Raw genomic sequence first — 16897 nt, 5'->3', positions numbered from 1 at the left:
GGGCCTGCGTGAATCATGCTTCCCCTGGTGCACTGGAAAGGCTGATGGCAGAGACTGGGGGCGATTGAGGAGGGGGCATCCCCCCCCCCCCCCGATATTGTTATAAAAGCTGGATGCAAACTGGCAAAATCTTTGCTATTTTAGGACTCTCGGGGGGATGGTTGCTGGGGGGCGGGGTAGCTGGTCCCCCCCTCCATTTAACAATTAAAATGCTCTCTGTATTTGATCTTTTGTTTAGGGAAAGAAGCCCAAACCCAAACAACGTTTTCAATGCAAACCCCCCTGCAGAGCTGATAGAATGAGGATCAGCAAAACAAGCCGGCGTTTGTTCTCTGCACAAGCTACTGGCTCTCGGGAGCCCAGCAGCGAACTCTGCCCACCCCTGCCACCTCCCAGCTGACTTTGCTGGGCTGGAGGGGGGCGCAGGGTGAAGCGCTGCTCCGCGCTGAGATGCCAGGCCTGCCTGGGGGAACGTACAGGAGGGAGCTGTGCTGCTGAAGGGGGCTCTGGGAGTTACAGGGAGGGGCATGGGATCCCTGCATGGGATTCGCACACCCGTGGGCATAAACTTCACCCCAGCTCCAGGACCCACACGTCTGACACCCTTGCACAGGTTGCAGCTGCCACCAGGCGGGAACCCCAGACTGTGAGGAAAGGAGACGGGCCCAGCCACCATAGACCAGGACAGGGAAAGCGCAGGCAGGCAGAAGGGGCACAGTATGAGGAGCGGGGCTGGAGGCTGAGGGAGCTAGTTTGGTGAGACACCTGGCAATCAGGACCGCAAACCATTCGCCAGGCTGCTGCCGGCCAACAATGGCCAGTAAAGATCTCTTTCCTCCCACTGTGCCGCAGCACTTCCTGCTAATGACACTGGGCCGGGGTGGGGAAGGGGCAACTCAGCAGTGCTGCCTCTCATTATTTTAATCACATGCCTGGTGATAACTGATTTTCCTTAAAGCCCCAGCTCCTGGAGGCAGGTGATTGTGGGCAACGCTCAGCTTTCTCTCTCCCTTTTTTTTTTTAAAAGTCAATTTCTAGCCATTGCCTGCAAACGTGAGCCGAGGGCGCCCTAAGGGCTCAGGAACCAGAAGGCAAAGCAAAAAGGAGCCCCCGTTTTTTTAGATCTCGTGATGTTTAAGCCTTTCTGGGGCTGGGCTCAGGCTTTCAGAAGGCTCCCATTAGCGATGCCCCTCCGATTGGTGCAGAGACACTTCCTCTCCGGTTACAATGGCGCGGCAGCCTGTAGCTAGCGAAACAAGGAAGCGCTGGGTCTTGCTGGGGACTGAGCAAGTGAGGGCATGACGGGCCCACGAGGAAACCTCCGTCCCCCTCTCTGGTGAAATCGCACTGACTTCACTCCAAGCAATTTCCCCCGACCAAGAACATAAGGGGGGGTCGGGGTGGCAGGCCGGGATCCTCCCCAGGAATCTGAGTTCCACCCTCCAGCAATGCTTTGGGCAGCCCCACACAGTGGCTGCCAGCCACGCTGCGTGGCATAGCTACGTGGGTCAAAGCCCAGTGTCCCTGGCTGCTTGGCTCCACAGTCTTTCCAGGATGTCTCTAGCACAGCCCTCTCCTGCCATCTAGCGTCGTGCAAACGCCCGGGCCGGGTTCTATGCTCCACCCCCGGTGTTGGCTTACGTTTGCTCTCAGGCTGAGACCGGCCAAGGGCCTTGGCTGGGCTCGGGTCTCAAGCCCGTGCGCTCTTTGATGGACGGGCGCCCTGCAGAGGATGCGGATGGACCACGGCCGTCCCCCGGCTGATGCAGAGCCAGACTCTGGATGCCAATCTCCTGCCTTGCTCCATGCGCAGGCCTGGCCCCAGTGCAACGGCTGCAGAAAGCCCCCAGCGGCGAGCGGCCTGGGAAGGAGAGTGACCAGCAGGATTAAGAGAAGCCAGTTCTGCCCTCCCCTGCTCCCGCGCTAGCTCACCAGCGTCAGTGGCGCTGAACAGGCTCAGCTGGGGGCATCGTTTGGCCCCGGGTGCTGGGAGCTGGACTCGGGCCTCGGGAGGAAAAGTCCTCTCGCAGAGGGGCTGCGAGCACTTTGCAAACAGTCAGGTGGGCTCAGCCCAGCAGGAAGGGGAAGCTCTCGGGGGCACAGGCCAGGTCCTTCTGTGCTTGTACGGCACCCAGCCCACGTGGGATCCTGAGCAGGGCCTCCGGGCACTCCCTGCCCCGGAGTATTAAATAAAGAGTGATTATCCCCATTTCACAGCTAGGAAAACCCAGGCAGGGAGCGAGGCAGGAATTTGCCCAGGGTTACAAAGAAGGCCAGTGTCAGAGTTGGGTGGAGATGCCTTCCGGCCCTGTTCACTGCTTTAACCACTAGCCCATGCTCTCCCCGCTTGCTGGGGGCAGGGAAAGTGCATAGGAGGGAGACCGCCGTCTCTTGGGGGGGGGTGTCATAAGGAGGAGCCCCTCCCCCAACAGTTAGTTTGGGGACTAACCTTAGCCACTGAGGCAGCTCCTCTCCAGCTGGCCCCACTCACCTGCTCCCTGCTGAAGCTGCTCAGTGCACTGACCGCAGGGCCCTCAGGATCAGGCCCAGAGGGGCTAGCTGGAGTCACCGCCATCGTGTTATCACACATTCCCCGGGTGCATTGGCGGTGACTGGGGGCAGGAGAGGGCAGAGGCCAAGCCTGCCACGCCCATTAACCCTCTAGCAGCAGTGCCAGCCGCACCGCTCCGGGGCCGCTTTGCTGGGTCGATGACGAGCAGCCCCGTGGGGTCCCTGGGCCGCTCGCGGCTGTCGCTCTGGTGTGGGCTGGCTCGAGAGGATAGTCACAGCCCTTGCCTGAGCCTGCCTCCCTCGCTTGGGCAGGGCGGTGTCCCGGAACAAGGGAGGCTGGCTCCGTTCCAAACGGACGGGCAGCAGCATGCTGGCAATGGACCACCCAGCCCTAGGTGCGGCTTCTCTGACCTGCCACCTCTCCAGGAACAACCCAGGGGGCTCCACGTTTATTCACCCCATCCAGTTCCTAACAGGCTGGCTCAGGGTACAAGCCATCCTTGCTAGAAGAAACCCAGCAGAATCATTTGCATGTCTACAGTTCCTCGGAGGCAGACTGGGAGAGGTTCATTTAAAACTGATCAAGGGATTTTTTTCACCCGGGGTATAACTAGCCTGCGGACCCCCCTGCCACAAGATAGCACTGAGGCCAGATGCCTAGCAGGGTTCAGACCAGGACTGGGCATTGATAGGGAAAGGACAGTAGGACTAAAAACCACCCAGGGTTTTGAAAGGGATCTAAACCTTCATGCTTTAGCGCATGAGCCAGACTCTAACTAACCGGGGTCACGAGGAAACATGCCCCATGGGTAGGTTTTCCCATTCCTGCCTGCTGCCATGTTCTTTGCACCTTGCTCTGAAGCACCTGGTTCCGGCCAGAGTCAGAGAGAGGTATCAGCCTAGATTGGCCCCTGCTCCAAGTTCATAAGACAAGTCCTGCGATTAGCATCATACCTGCTTTACAGCACGAGAAACTAAGCTTGACCGTCTGGGTGACTTGCCCAAGGCCAGCCAGCTGCAGAGTCAGGAACAGAACCCAGCAGAGTGATTCCGCCCAGCCCTCTGTTTTACCCACTAAGCCAGACTGTCACCGTTACTCTAGGAACTCCACTGTCGGCAGCAGTTAGGTTGTGTCAGCAGGGACAGGTGTGGGAGGTGTGAGAGGCATGGGATGCGGCTTGCTCTCCCGTAGCCATGGTGGCTCTGGAGTGGGGGGCTCATGGGCCTGTCAGGCACACAGAGAGCACATGCCACTTCTCTGAAAAACAGTGCCACTCACCTCTCCCTCATCATCCAGGAGTTCAAACGAGGGCCGGGAGCCAGGAGATCTGGCTTCTCTTCCTGGGCCTGCTACCAACTCTGCGAGCGACCTTGGGCACGTCACTTCGGGGACATCTACACTGCAAAAAACACCCTGCAGCAGCTAGTCTCCGAGCTCACGTGATGGTGCTAAAAATAACTGTGTAGATGTTCCCACTGGGGCTCTGAAACCTGGGGAGTTGGGGGCTTGCAGACCTTGCGCTCCAGCCCAAGCGGGAACACCTGCACGGCTACATTTAGTGCCTTAGCGTCAGCCTGCGTCTGTAGGCTCAGGCTCTGAAACCCGCTGCTGCAGGGTTCTGTTGGGTGTTTTTTGCAGTGTAAACGTACCCTGGTCTCTCTGCGCCTCGGTTCCCCATCTGTACTCCAGGGATAACAGCACTTCTCTGCTCCCAGGGGTATTGTGCGGGTAAACTCCTTTATGCCTGCGAGACACTGTAGTGAAGCAGAGCCATAGATGTACCTACACAGGTCGTTGCAAAGGGTTACAGTTGCAGCAGAGGGAGCGTACCCGCAAGACAGCACCACAGAACACCTGGGAGTTGCACGGGATACTCCGATGAGTCTGCACCACCTCCTTCAGCCAGCAGAGGGAATTCTAGTTTAGTGATAAAATCTGGTCCCCAGACCGAAGAGCCGTTGACTGTATTTTTGCTGCAAGGAAGGAAAGGATGGTAGTAAGATGTGACTGCAGATCGGGTAGGCCAGACCTGGGCTAGCTTTAATTCAACTGGCCTGGCTAAAAATAGCAGCCAAGGCATAGAGGCCCAGACTTCCACTCCAGCTGTACAAACTCTAGAAGAGAGGGGGGAGTTCGTGTTTTCTAGATAAAATATCCAGAATCAGTAAGGGAAGAAGTTTTATTTTCAAGCTTCTGAGAAGCTGCAAACACGGGGGCGTTCACACCCAAGAATTTAAAGCAGGCAGAATGTGTTGGTAAGAGAAAAACTGTTATTCATGAAACAAACTATCCCCTCCCCCACCATCTGGGGGTTTTTAATTCTCACCATTATGGCATTTCAACATTGGATACACTGGGGATTTATGTATTTCCCAAGCTCATGGATTTGAAGGATTTTTGCCGAGGTTTTGTTTTGGTGCATGGAAAACGCGCTCCTTTCCGACGCTGCTCCTTCGGGGAGGCTCATGTTTAAATGCCAGGCAGCCAGTAAGTAAAAGGATGTTTCTTTACGATCTCTGCTCACTGCCTATGACGTTCACTTGTCTGCACGAGGCTGGCTGGGCGCTTCTCGAAGAGCTACAGGGGCTCAGTGAATCTCAGACCAGCTCCCTCTGAGCTCATACTCACCACTGGTGTAAGAGGGCCCACTGACTGCAATGGAGTGGCACTCCCTAACTCCAGCAGAGATCTTGGCCCTTGGTGTTGTGTTTCTGACCAAGTAGATACCTTGACCAACAGCCACGATGCAGAGTACAGCAATGGCATTGTCCCATGAAGAGCAGAGAGAAGGAGATTCATAGATTCCAAGGCCAGAAAGAACTACTGTGATCAAACACTTTTTACTCCACCAGCCATGGCCACAGAGGGATTTGAACCGCTGCCCTCTAGAATCGCAAGCAGGAGCCGAGTCCCAATGCCACCTCATATAGATACAAGACTTTGCTCAGCAGCCACTGGCTAGGGTGTCCCTGAATGTCCTAATGCACCACTCAGCATGAATCCACAGCAAGTCGTGTCCTCTGGTGAAGCTAATGGGAGCAGCTCTGCCTCCAGGGCTGGAGTCCTACCAGCAACAACTGGTTTTCTATAACTGATTAAAGGGCGAGCTCTGGTGCCTCTCTTCTAGAAGCAGGGGATTTGTTTTGCTGGTAGGAAGAGGACAGTAGTTACAACAGCATAAATGATGAGCAACTAAAGGCTGGTTTTACGTCTAGGCAGCACAACCTTCCCCTTAGCACCACGAGGCAACATCAGTTCAGCCCTGACCCAGAGGGAAGAGCACCACTTCCTGAGTCACCAACCCCACTTCCTACAGCACTTTGGCTTTCCCTTGTCCACTTGCAAGTGTCCAGCACAAAGAATGATGGGAAGAGAAACCCGGCCCCGAGAGGCGATACAAGTGGTTCTCAATTGTCTATTCTTCCTGGTTTTTCCAGGACATGGCAGCAGCTGTAGAAAGTCCATTTCATTCTCCGCACCAGCCTGTTGAGCGCAGGTTGGAAGAACGAGGGAGAGAGAGCTAGTTCAAACCCATGGAATGTCAGGGGGATCTAAGATTTCCTAGACTACTTGCCATGATGGCTACCATGCCCAGCCTTTCCTGAAGCAGCAACCCTTCAGGAGCTAGATGGCTTTCTTCCCAGCATCTTCCGGGCTATGAAGCCAATATTGCATGTCAATGAACATCCCCGGGAAAGCAGCAGACATCATCTCAGGTGGTGCAGTTGTAACCCACACACCTCCTGGGTGTGGTGCTCTGTCCCATCGAGTGGTACTGAGACCACTTAAAGAGAGAGATCAAATGAGTCTACTCTACAGGGAGATGGCCTTTAGCTCATGCGGTAGGGCTCACGTAGTTAAGCTCCACAGGTCCCAGATTCAATCCCACCCACCAACAACAGGTCTGTCAGTGTTACACAGCGTGAGAGAATTCCTAGCAGACAAGAAGCATTTTCATAATCCAGGAGCCTCTTGTTACCCTATTACCCCCTTCTTTCACTGCCTGCTCACTGCCCTGTCCTTCCAAATTCCTAACATACAGACCCGCCGGAGCCAAGGCCCCCGCTGTGGAAATGTCCAACAAAGTTTTATTCAGCACAAAGGAGCAAATTCTGTTGATGCCACTCAGCTGATTTCAGGGCTGAATCTGACCCTCAGTATTTGCTACCTGGAACAGTAGCAGAGCGGGCCATGAGCACAAGAGACGTCCCTCTCCAGTCCCCAAAGAGAAGGATGGGATGCAATGGAAAGCCTGCCCCAGCACCGCCTGCTTCACCCAATGGCAGAACCAAGAAATCAGAAGGCAAGGAGTTTCCAGGAAATCAGTGTTGCTTACTGGCTAGTACGGAGGTGGTGGTACAATCCCAGGTACTCAGCACCCATGGGGAGAGCACCATACACTGCTTCCTACTGACCCTATGTGTCCCAGTCCTTTGAGTGGAGAGAGAACAGCTTCTCCCAGCAGGTGACCAAGTTTTCCACTGTTCGCGCTATCACCTTCAGCTGCTTTCTCCTGTTGCCCTGGCCTCTGTGTCGCGGTTTCTCTGTAGCTGTTGACAGACTCTTCTGTTAGCATGCAAAGAAAGAAAAACAGTCGCAGCAATGAAAACCAGGGCCTAGATACAGACGCCGAACAGGACAGAGACCAGTTCAGGGCTGTTCGTACCCCAGGAGCATGTGGGGAAAAGCAGTGGGGAGGGGGATAGCACTGGAAAATGGGGGTCCCCAAGCATGCATGTAACCCACTGGTGAGGGTGTGGGACCTGTAACACACACTTCCCAGGGGGTTGCGAGCGCTCTGCTGGATACCTGGACACTCACGCGCATGTGCACATCTGGCCGTACAGGAGAGAAGCCACCTGTGAGGTGTGGGGTTGTACCATCAAGTATCACTCTCCAGAGAGGGTGGGTGCGTTCCAACCTGGTGGAACGTCCCAAGGCAAAACTTCCAACTCTGACAAATTGGGTGGAGGAGGGGGCGGAGCCGGGGATTTCCTGAGATTGTGCCAGGTAACCTGAGCTCCTCGGCAGAGTCTTGCACAAGGGCATCAAACATCCGAATGGATTCCCTCAGCTTGGGCTTTCCCCCGCGACTCTCCCAGGTGAAGAGTGTCCGTTAATGAACCCAGCACTAGTGCCAGATAGGGAGAGGGTGGCGATCAGCTTGGGGTTTCCCCAGGGTTCTCCCGCAGGGAATTCATTTCAGACAACAGAACAGCTCAGTGACAGTTCGAAGGCATCATTTCTGGCAGGGGCGGCTCCAGGCACCAGTGCACCAACTGCGTGCCTGGGGCGGGAAGCCGCGGAGGTTGGCCTGCTGGTCCCTGTAGGTTGGCAGTCAGGCTGCCTTTGGCAGCATGCCTGCGGGAGGTCCGCCGGTCCCGCGGCAATTCGGCGGCGGGTACGCCGAAAGCATGGGACTGGCGGACCTCCCGCAGGCATGCCACCAAAGGCTGTCTGACTGCCATGCTTGGGGCGGCAAAAGACATAGAGCCACCCCTGATTTCTGGGGAGACCCTGGATCTTGCCCCAGGCCTGCATGTGCTGCCCAACAAAGACAAGGGGGGTGAGGTAATATCTTTGATTGGACCAACGTCTGGTGGTGAAAGAGATACACTTTTGCGCTTGTACAGACCTGAAGAAGAGCTCAAAAACGTGACTCTTTCACCACCAGAAGTTGGTCCCATAAAAGACATTACCTCACCCACCTTGTCTCTCTAATATCCTGGGACCAACAAGGTTACAACACTTAAACTTCTTAATGAATGGCTGCTATTTTTTGCACTGTGCCAGCTGCATGGCAGAAGAGAAAAGCAAGCCCTGACCTTGTGGATTTTCTTGCAGTTCTGTTTGGTCACAGACTCCGTGTTGCTGACCACCTGCATCACAGCCACCACTTCAGGATTCCTCCAGGGGCCTCTGACCATGTTCCTGAGAGACATGCTCATGGTGGAGATAGACAGCAGGATTTTCTGCTCCTGAACAAAGAAAGATGCAAAATCCAGATGTGCAGAGCCAACTCAAGCAGAAAGCTCTATGGTTAAGTAGAGGAGCCAGCGGTAGCTTAAGACAACCTCGGGGTCCCAGCGTCTTAGATCACTGGAGTAAATAGTGCCCTAAAATATAGTCGTCGCCCAACCCTGCCCAAAAAAAATCCCTCCCCCCACTAGAATACAGCTTAGGGCCGCTGTTCTGCTGACCGCTTGGGGAACAAGGCATGAGGCTGTGGCCACAGGCAGTGTCACCGTGCAAGTGATACAAGTGTTACCTGCTGCCCATCCACCTGCACCGCCACGTTAGCGCTGCTGCCGTCCAGCAGGCTCCCCTCCACCCCAGCTGCTAAAGAGACCTGCAGCCTTTCCCTCAAAGGGCAGGTCATGGGCACATCCATTTCCCTTTTTTGATGATCCCCCCCCCCGCCACACACACACACACACACTTCCCCTTGTTTGAATACAAAAGAAGAAGCCCTCAGTTATTAGCTACACAAAAGCTGCGGGGCAGAGCAAACAGCAAAATCCTCAGGTGTTAATAAAATAATAATAATAATATATTAATTATTATTATTAACACCTGAGGATTTTGCTGTTTGCTCTGTTCTGAGTTCCTGCCCCGCAGCTTTTGTGTAGCTAATACCCGAGGGCTTTTTAGCTACACAAAAGCGGCGGGGCAGGAACTCAGAACAGAGCAAACAGCAAAATCCTCAGGTGTGAGCAGTAAACCGTGCGAAAGCAAAAGGGCACATAGCGCACTGAACTGGTTAGTGTGCCTGCGTTCTACTGCCTCCTCCTGGATGGAATCGTAACTGCTCCAATAGCAAATGGCAGTTCGGAGTCCCAGGGTTTCGAGTTCTATCCCCTGCTGTAGCCACGGAGCTCTGCGGTGCCCTGGTGTACAGCACAGGGACAACACTGCCTGCAGACTTGTCCCACCAGGGTCAAGAGTGGGACTGGAACTTCTGTTAGGGCACGTCTTCACTACCCGCCGGATCGGCGGGGAGCAATCGATCTATTGGGGATCGACTTACTAGTGAAGACGCGATAAAATCGATCCCTGATTGCGCTGCCGTCGACTCCGGAAATCCACCGCGGCAAGAGGCGGAAGCGGAGTCGACGGCAGAGCGGCAGTGGTCGACTCGCCGCCGTCCTCACAGCCAGGTAAGTCGACCTAAAATACGCCACTTCGGCTACGCTATTCACGTGGCTGAAGTTGCGTATCTTAGGTCGACCCCCCGTAGTGTAGACCTAGCCTATGTCTCAGACACTTGTGGCTGGGCTTTGTCTAGCTAGGGGAGTGTGTCGAACTGGCTCGAGAGCGAGCGCCAGTCACAATTTGGCCATGTCTCTGCTGCCACGAAATGCCGAGTGGCCATGGCATGAGAGTTAGTCACTGCTGGGCAGTTTGGATGGCCACTCTCGCATTCCCACAACACCTGGCTTTCCTGTACTTCTGGAATGGCGTGGGCCCACCCCACCGGTGCGACCTTGCGCACGTGGGGCATAGGAAGTCGCGCTGCAGACGCCATTTTGAGGAGCGCACCGCTCCACCCCTGCTGGGGGAACCTCGCACGCATGGCATGAATGAGGTCACGTTGCACAGATGACGCCATTTTGAAGGGCGTGCCGGTCCAGCCTTGCCACGTGGCCTCGCATGCACAGCGGGGCGGGGGGAGCAGTGCGCTCTCCAAAATGTCATTCCCTGTTCGATACTGGACAAAACCACCTCTGATTTTGTCTCAGTCCCGGACAGGGAACAAACCACCCAAGAAGAAGACTCTGCAGCTTAAAACCAGACAAACGGCCTGCCTACGTGCACTGCAGGATCGCCTGGTGTGACCCAGTATTGTACAGACTCACATCTCAGCCCCCACTCTCTTTCTCACACCCATTCAATGGCCAAACCTGTGTGAAAACAGGAAGAGAACCCACGTCACCCTGTTCCACATACACAGACAGTGCTCACTGAGCTAAAGGGAAGTACTGGCTGTTAGCTAGCGGTACAGGGCTGATGACACACAGTTGAGTAGTCCTGATTTCATCTAGTACAGGATGCTGGTGTACACACACACACATACACACACACACACACACACACACACACACCCCCAAAGCACGTTGCAGAGAAAGCATTTACCTTGTTAGAGAGGCAGGCTAGGCCAGCTCTCCCCCTCCTTGGGGTTTCAGCAGATCGAGTCAAGTTTTTCTGTGTAAAATAAAAGGATTGCAAGCTGATCAGCTTTGGGCCTTTCCCCCCGGCTCCCCTGAAGTTACTATCCCGCGCTCTGTGCACAGCACAAGCAATATGCGCTGGGGAGAGAGACCCACGGAACTGAGCAGAGCACCCCTTGAAGCTCTATGGCTGGCTTGATGGGGGGACAGTGCCCCTTACAAAAATCTCCTGGCACTTTTCATGGGGGTGGGGAGTTTGCTGTCGCCTTGGCAGCTGAATTCCAGTGGCACTCTTGGTACACTCTTCCCATTCGCAGGGAACACTGTTATACTCCAGCAATGCCTAAAGGCCCAGGTAGGATGGACGCCTTATTCTGCTGGGCGTTGTACCCACATCAGCGGAACCACGGTCCCTGCTCCAAAGGCCCGACACAGTCTAAGACAACCCGTGCCACATGGCCAGATAGCTACATTTGTATACCCGCCCGCCCACCCGCCGGGGACTGTCCGCTCCACTCACCAGGTTCTGGAGCTCATCGAAGATCACGGCTTGGTATTGCCGCAGGATTTCCACAATGCTGCACTTCGCCTTGCCCTTGCTCAGCACCGATACAAGCAGCAGCAGCAGAACAGCACAAAGGAGAGTCCTGGGGAGAATCTAGATGGGAAAGAACAACGCAGCTGCAGCACGGGAGACCTGCCTTCCCTTCGCCTTTCAGGCTGAAAGGACGCTGGTTCCGCTTGTGTGGTTTAAAAGCTGCATGGTCGGCTGAACAGGGAGGGGTCAGCGTGGACTCCAGAAGTGCATATGGGGAGCTCCTATGTAAGAAGTGGAAAGCATGAAGAGTACATTGGACTACAGTATAAATAAGGTATCCTTCGGGAATACATGTCCCTGGGTCAGCTAATCAGGTTGTGCAGCATTCCCGACAGATCTGGACTTTATCAGATCAGGGGAGAGGAGACTCCAAAGCCGAGAGGCCCTCCTGGAGAACACGCTGCCAGCACTTCCTTCTCCTTTTAGAGCAAAGGGGCTTCAGTCATGGGAGAGATGCAGTCTTAGGTCGGATGGTTCCCGGCCATTTCAGGGGCAAATCCAAAGACTTCATTTAGAATTAATGGCAACAGCGTCTCAATCCTCGGAGAGGTGTTTTTATGTGTCCAAACAAAACTGGGGGCAGCTGTCAGGATGGTGCATAGGGACAGAGGAGGCCTGAATTGGCAGAAGAATGGCTGCTGTGTGGGAAGCCTATTTTGTCACATTTTTAAAAAGGTGCTGAATATAAAATACAGGAGCAATAAAATCCAGTGAGACATGGTCTCTTGTGCAATTGTTCTGCGCGTGTTCCAGCTTTTCAAAAAGTTCCTTTAATCCAGGTGCTCAGGGGTCTCACACAGGAACGAAACAGACGCTCTTGATGGCTAAATGGGGGCGGGGAAATAGCCTACACAGATCTCTGCTTGCATTGGTGCAGCACGGATCCCTAGTCAAACCTTCAGGCTTCAGGCTTTCCACGCAGCACTGAAGCCAGCCGTGGCATAGCACTGAAGCCAAAGCTTTGATATCTGAGACTGTTGAGTGGATGAAGTAAATAAATTTTATCTCAGTGCTTGTCCTGTCTTGGAAAAATCAATGATCCTCAGACGCGTCAAGGAATGGTCTAGGTTTACTTCCCTCTGCCCCAGCGAAGGGAGTGGAATTTCTATTTGGGTGTGGCAGAATCTTCTCAGATACGCCAATTGCACCGCTTTGTTTTCTCTGTACATTTCCCCAAGAGAAGGGAGATATCACTCCAGAGCAAACTTCAAACCAGGCAGCACAGAAGAGATAAATAACGCTCAAAGACATTCATCAAAATGCCAGCTTCGCTGCAAACGGAATATCCCTTTCCACACAGACACCGGCCAAAGTCTAAGGGTTGCTACTCAGGAAGGCTTCCCCACAGAGGAAAGAAGGCCATGCAATTTCACTTGAACTATTAAGTAAAGGACTCTTTCCATAAATATCAAATTCCGGAACAGAGCACCATTTCCAAGCAGCTGGGACGGGTACTACATTTTCAGTCCTTAATATGTGAAGAAACACAGTCTGCCATTAAAAAGACAGGCTGGCTACACTCTCAAAGGCTATGACCTGCAATTCTCACAACTCACGTGACCAGCCTGATGGAGGGGTGCCCATAAGAGATACACACTTGTGGAAGGAAGACTCTAATGAACAAATCATGAGAACTGTTTTCTCTTAGTAATTGGCACTGTTCAGAGGTGGAAAAAGTTATTGTAGTTAATTCACATGCCTGGGGATTACTAATTCTCTCTCCATGACAGTTTGAAGGTTTGGGCCCCTGCCCCCCTTACACACACACACACAACATCCTTTCAAAATTGGCATCACTTAATATTTGTTAGTGGCATCCAGGAAAAGTTCATTCTGGGTTTAGAAGTCACCTCCTTCCATGGAAGGACCAGGAGTGATTTGTAAGGTTAAGAACAGGTCTGTGAACTGGGTAGAAAAACTCAGGTATTAAATTGTGCTTTGCATATGCCTGAGGGAGCTAATCTTTTCTTTCCTGGCTTTAATCCTCTTGCAAACAGTGACAGATAAGGGAAATCACCAGTATTGATAGAGCACTTCCTGGTGGCACATGCTCTAAACTCAGAGGCACAGATGTGCTCCAGCAGAAATCACTTTGGTCCCCACACGGTGTCCTGGCTTGCACTGTCCTGATGACCCCTGTCGCTTTGGGTATCTTGGAGGGCAGAAGGGGTCTGGTTGGCTCTGCCTTAAACCTGGCAGACAAGCCCGGAGGAAATCGATTTCAACACACTGCTAATTAAGGACAGAGCTTTCCCCCCTCCGCCAGTGCGCTGATTTTTATACACTTCAGGGCTAGGAGTTTATCCCCCCTGCAAAAGGGTCTCTCTCCCTGGCCCGGCTGCCCCCGACCACACCAGGAGGCTGATGCTTTCCACAGAGCTGGGACGAGCCCCCCCCCCCCCCCCCAAGCATCTACACACGCCCACGCTGGCTCCGTGCAATGACCGGGCTCCAGCCATGAGCCAGCCCCAGGACGGGGGAAGATCCTGCCCTTTCCAGAAACAAGCAGCCGCTGCTGCAAAGCGGGACCATTTACAGGAAAGTCTGGCCCGTGGCGAGCGGGGTTTAGACAGGAACAGTCCCTGGGGGCCGGTGCGGAGTGGGAATTTCCAGTCCCTTCTCCTGGATCTAGCTGGAATCGGTGCTTCTCCTATGCGGGGGGGACGGGACCCCACATGGTCCCAAAATGCCCTCTCAGCCCCCCCGGGCGCAAACTTCCAGGTGGCAGCTGCCGCTGGCTGGGATCAAATCCCCCCCCCTCCCCCCGGGACACTCACCATTTATCGCTCGCGGTGCCGATCCCCACATCTGCAAAGGCCCGGGGAGGGAGGCGAGGCGCCCAGCTGCATGGTCCCGTACGGTCCCTCCAAGCTCCAGGATGCCCGGCGCAGGGGACCTGTCTCAACCGGTGCCCCTGCCGCTCCCTCGCCTGCCCCAGCTGGGTCCCAGCATTTGAACTTGGCTCCAGGAGCTAAGAGTAGGAGTGGGAGGGGATAACGCGCCCGCGGCTCTAGTCCCACCCACCCCACGCCGCCCCCAGATCCTGCCTGCCCCAGTTATCCCAGCCGGAGACCTGCACCTGCCCTCCCAGAGCTGGAAGAAGGGGAAAGGGGGCGGGCTGTGTGTGTGTGGTGGGGGGGAGAGTGAAGCAGTTTCTCAAAGCCTCGGCACAGGGATAGGATCATGGCAGATTATAACAACTTGGTTATAGAGGAGCTGGAGAAGAAAGTCTCTGCCTGGGAGCGGAGGGTCAGGTCTGATCGCTCTGTTTTACAGCGCAAACTGCTGGGAGTCGAGTCCCAGTGTGCGGAGGGTGGGATTTTCGGGGTGCTGATGAAGTACCTGTCTGGAGAAGGTGCTTTTGGACAGCCTGTAGCACTCCTGGCCTGAGGAGGTTGTGAAGACTAGGACTATAACAAGGTTTCAAAGAGAACTGGATAAATTCATGGAGGTTAAGTCCATTAATGGCTATTAGCCAGGATGGGTAAGGAATGGTGTCCCTAGCCTCTGTTTGTCAGAGGGTGGAGATGGATGGCAGGAGAGAGATCACTTGATCATTACCTGTTAGGTTCACTCCCTCTGGGGCATCTGGCATTGGCCACTGTCGGTAGACAGGATATTGGGCTGGATGGACCTTTGGTCTGACCCAGTCTGGCCGTTCTTATGTTCTTATGACCTGTCTATGAAGCAACAAGGGCAAGTCCCTTCTGGGTTTCAACCTAAATTTCAAACCTTGATTGTGAACTCTTTGGGGTAGGGACCTTGTTCCATGTATATACATTGCCAAGTCTAGGACAGGGCTACCACACTACAGGTAATAAATAACCATCTCCCTTCCTCCGTGTTTCAACCACCACCACAACCTCCAGAAAGTCTCCCGAAAGCCAGTCTCAAACTGAAGCACATGGTGCCAGCTCCATCAGGCATGCAGAGGGCCAGGTAAGGCTTCCAAAACACTATGGAACTACTACTGCTGAAGACAGCCATGCCTAGGCCAAGCTGCCAGAGGTTTGAAGATCCTGAAACAAAAGCAAGAGGAAACACTTGGGAATTCTGCTTTGGAAATAAGGTGTTGGCTCCATCCTTGCTCTCACAGAACCACCTTTTGGGGCTGAGAAGTATTGCTGCGGAGCTAACTGCTGTCAAAGATCCCGGATCGTGGCAAGCCAGACCTTTCCCTTTCAGTTTCTACTAGCAACAAGTTTTAATCATTAGCAATTTCTGACAGTGGATCTAAAATGGAATTAACCTACTTTAGTGCTCATAACTGCACTTTGTACTATAAAATCATCTTGCTAGATGTTATCAATTTATAGAACTTACTGTGAGTAGCCAGTGTAATATGGTTAAGACACTTGAGCTCTGTATACACACAAAGAGAGGTTAACAAGGTACCTTTGCTGGCCTCAGATGAATGAGCTCAGAATCATATTTGGAGTGTGAAGTCAGCTAAACCTAATTTAAATTCTTCTCACCATGATTTTTACAGAACAAATTGCGGATGGCTAATCTAAAGATTTGACAGCAACCAAAAGCATGCTAGGCACCTGGGTATTAATAAGACATGGCCCATGCCACAAGTTTACAACTACGTTCATACATGATGAAACAAAGATTAATGGAACAACAAAGGAGGAATGGGTTAAGAGCAATAGTTACTTGGCAAAGAAGAGGGCGCAGAACCATGAAGCAAAAATGTGTGGCTTTTAGGATACCTGAATAACTCAACCCAATTCTTACAGACGTCTTGGCAGCACTAAGCCTTCCAGAGGGATCTGAGAGGGGAATGGTCTGCTGGATCATCAGTTGAAGCAGAAGGAACTATGTATACTCAAGGACACACCACTGAAGGCTGGATCCTGACATGTTTATTGTGCTCTATGTGCATATAAATAAAATTTACAGGTTCAAAAATCCATTTTCAAAATGTTAAGACATCTAAAAACATTAAGCTGGTAAAGGGAAGAGTCCATTTAAAAAAAAAAAAGCATCAACAATTAAGGGCATTTTGAAAGATAAGGTGAAAGGTAGAAACACTGGGTGGCAAGAGGAATTTCATGCTGGAAAGGAAACAAATCCATGTGTTGGTACATAGCCCTCACATCCCGATGCTTTCAATATCCCATTCTGTGCTTCAGCACTGGGAGAGAGCGTACATTTACCCTGAAGGTGAATTTTTGTATTACTATGTTGCTACATTTTATGCTCTTTAAATAAGGGAAAGTTCACTCCAATCTCACACAAAGTCTGAATGAATGGACTTTGTGTTGGGAACAAAGCAAGTGCAGGGGAGGATGGAATTCAGCCCTCAACCAATGGGCAGGGATGTGAGGTGGGGGTCAGTGTCCCAACCCTCCAAACCCCTCTCCCCTATTTGGGACTTTCCCAGACATTGGATCCAACAGCCCTTCCCCAGCCCATTCCAAAGCAGAGTGTAAAAACCCCACTGTGTTTCATCCAACACAGCCTCACTGCAGGACTTAAGGGCCATATAGGGCTTTTTAGGCCCTCTGTACCTGGGTGACCATGAAGCCCAAGCTTGCTGCCCTGATTACTCTAGCACGTTTCTAGCACTGTGGCACTTTCCAACCAAGAGGAACAGTCCTCTCCCCCAAAGAT

General features: G+C 53.1%; 1 protein-coding gene across 1 annotated transcript; it reads right to left on the bottom strand.

The window, feature by feature from the left end:
• Positions 1 to 6583: 6583 nt before the first annotated feature.
• On the bottom strand, positions 6584 to 14229 carry C12H20orf204 (chromosome 12 C20orf204 homolog). Its single transcript, XM_054046222.1, has 5 exons — positions 14056 to 14229; positions 11201 to 11338; positions 10646 to 10714; positions 8338 to 8490; positions 6584 to 7078 (listed from the first exon to the last, which is right to left on the bottom strand). The coding sequence occupies exons 1-5, from the start codon at positions 14056 to 14058 to the stop codon at positions 6929 to 6931; spliced, it is 513 nt and encodes a 170-aa protein (XP_053902197.1). The 5' UTR covers positions 14059 to 14229; the 3' UTR covers positions 6584 to 6928.
• Between the last annotated feature and the right edge of the window lie 2668 nt (positions 14230 to 16897).

The sequence above is a fragment of the Malaclemys terrapin genome, chromosome 12, assembly GCF_027887155.1.
Source record: "Malaclemys terrapin pileata isolate rMalTer1 chromosome 12, rMalTer1.hap1, whole genome shotgun sequence".
Classification (NCBI taxonomy): Eukaryota; Metazoa; Chordata; order Testudines; family Emydidae; genus Malaclemys; species Malaclemys terrapin.
This window is presented reverse-complemented; position numbering and strand designations above follow the sequence as displayed.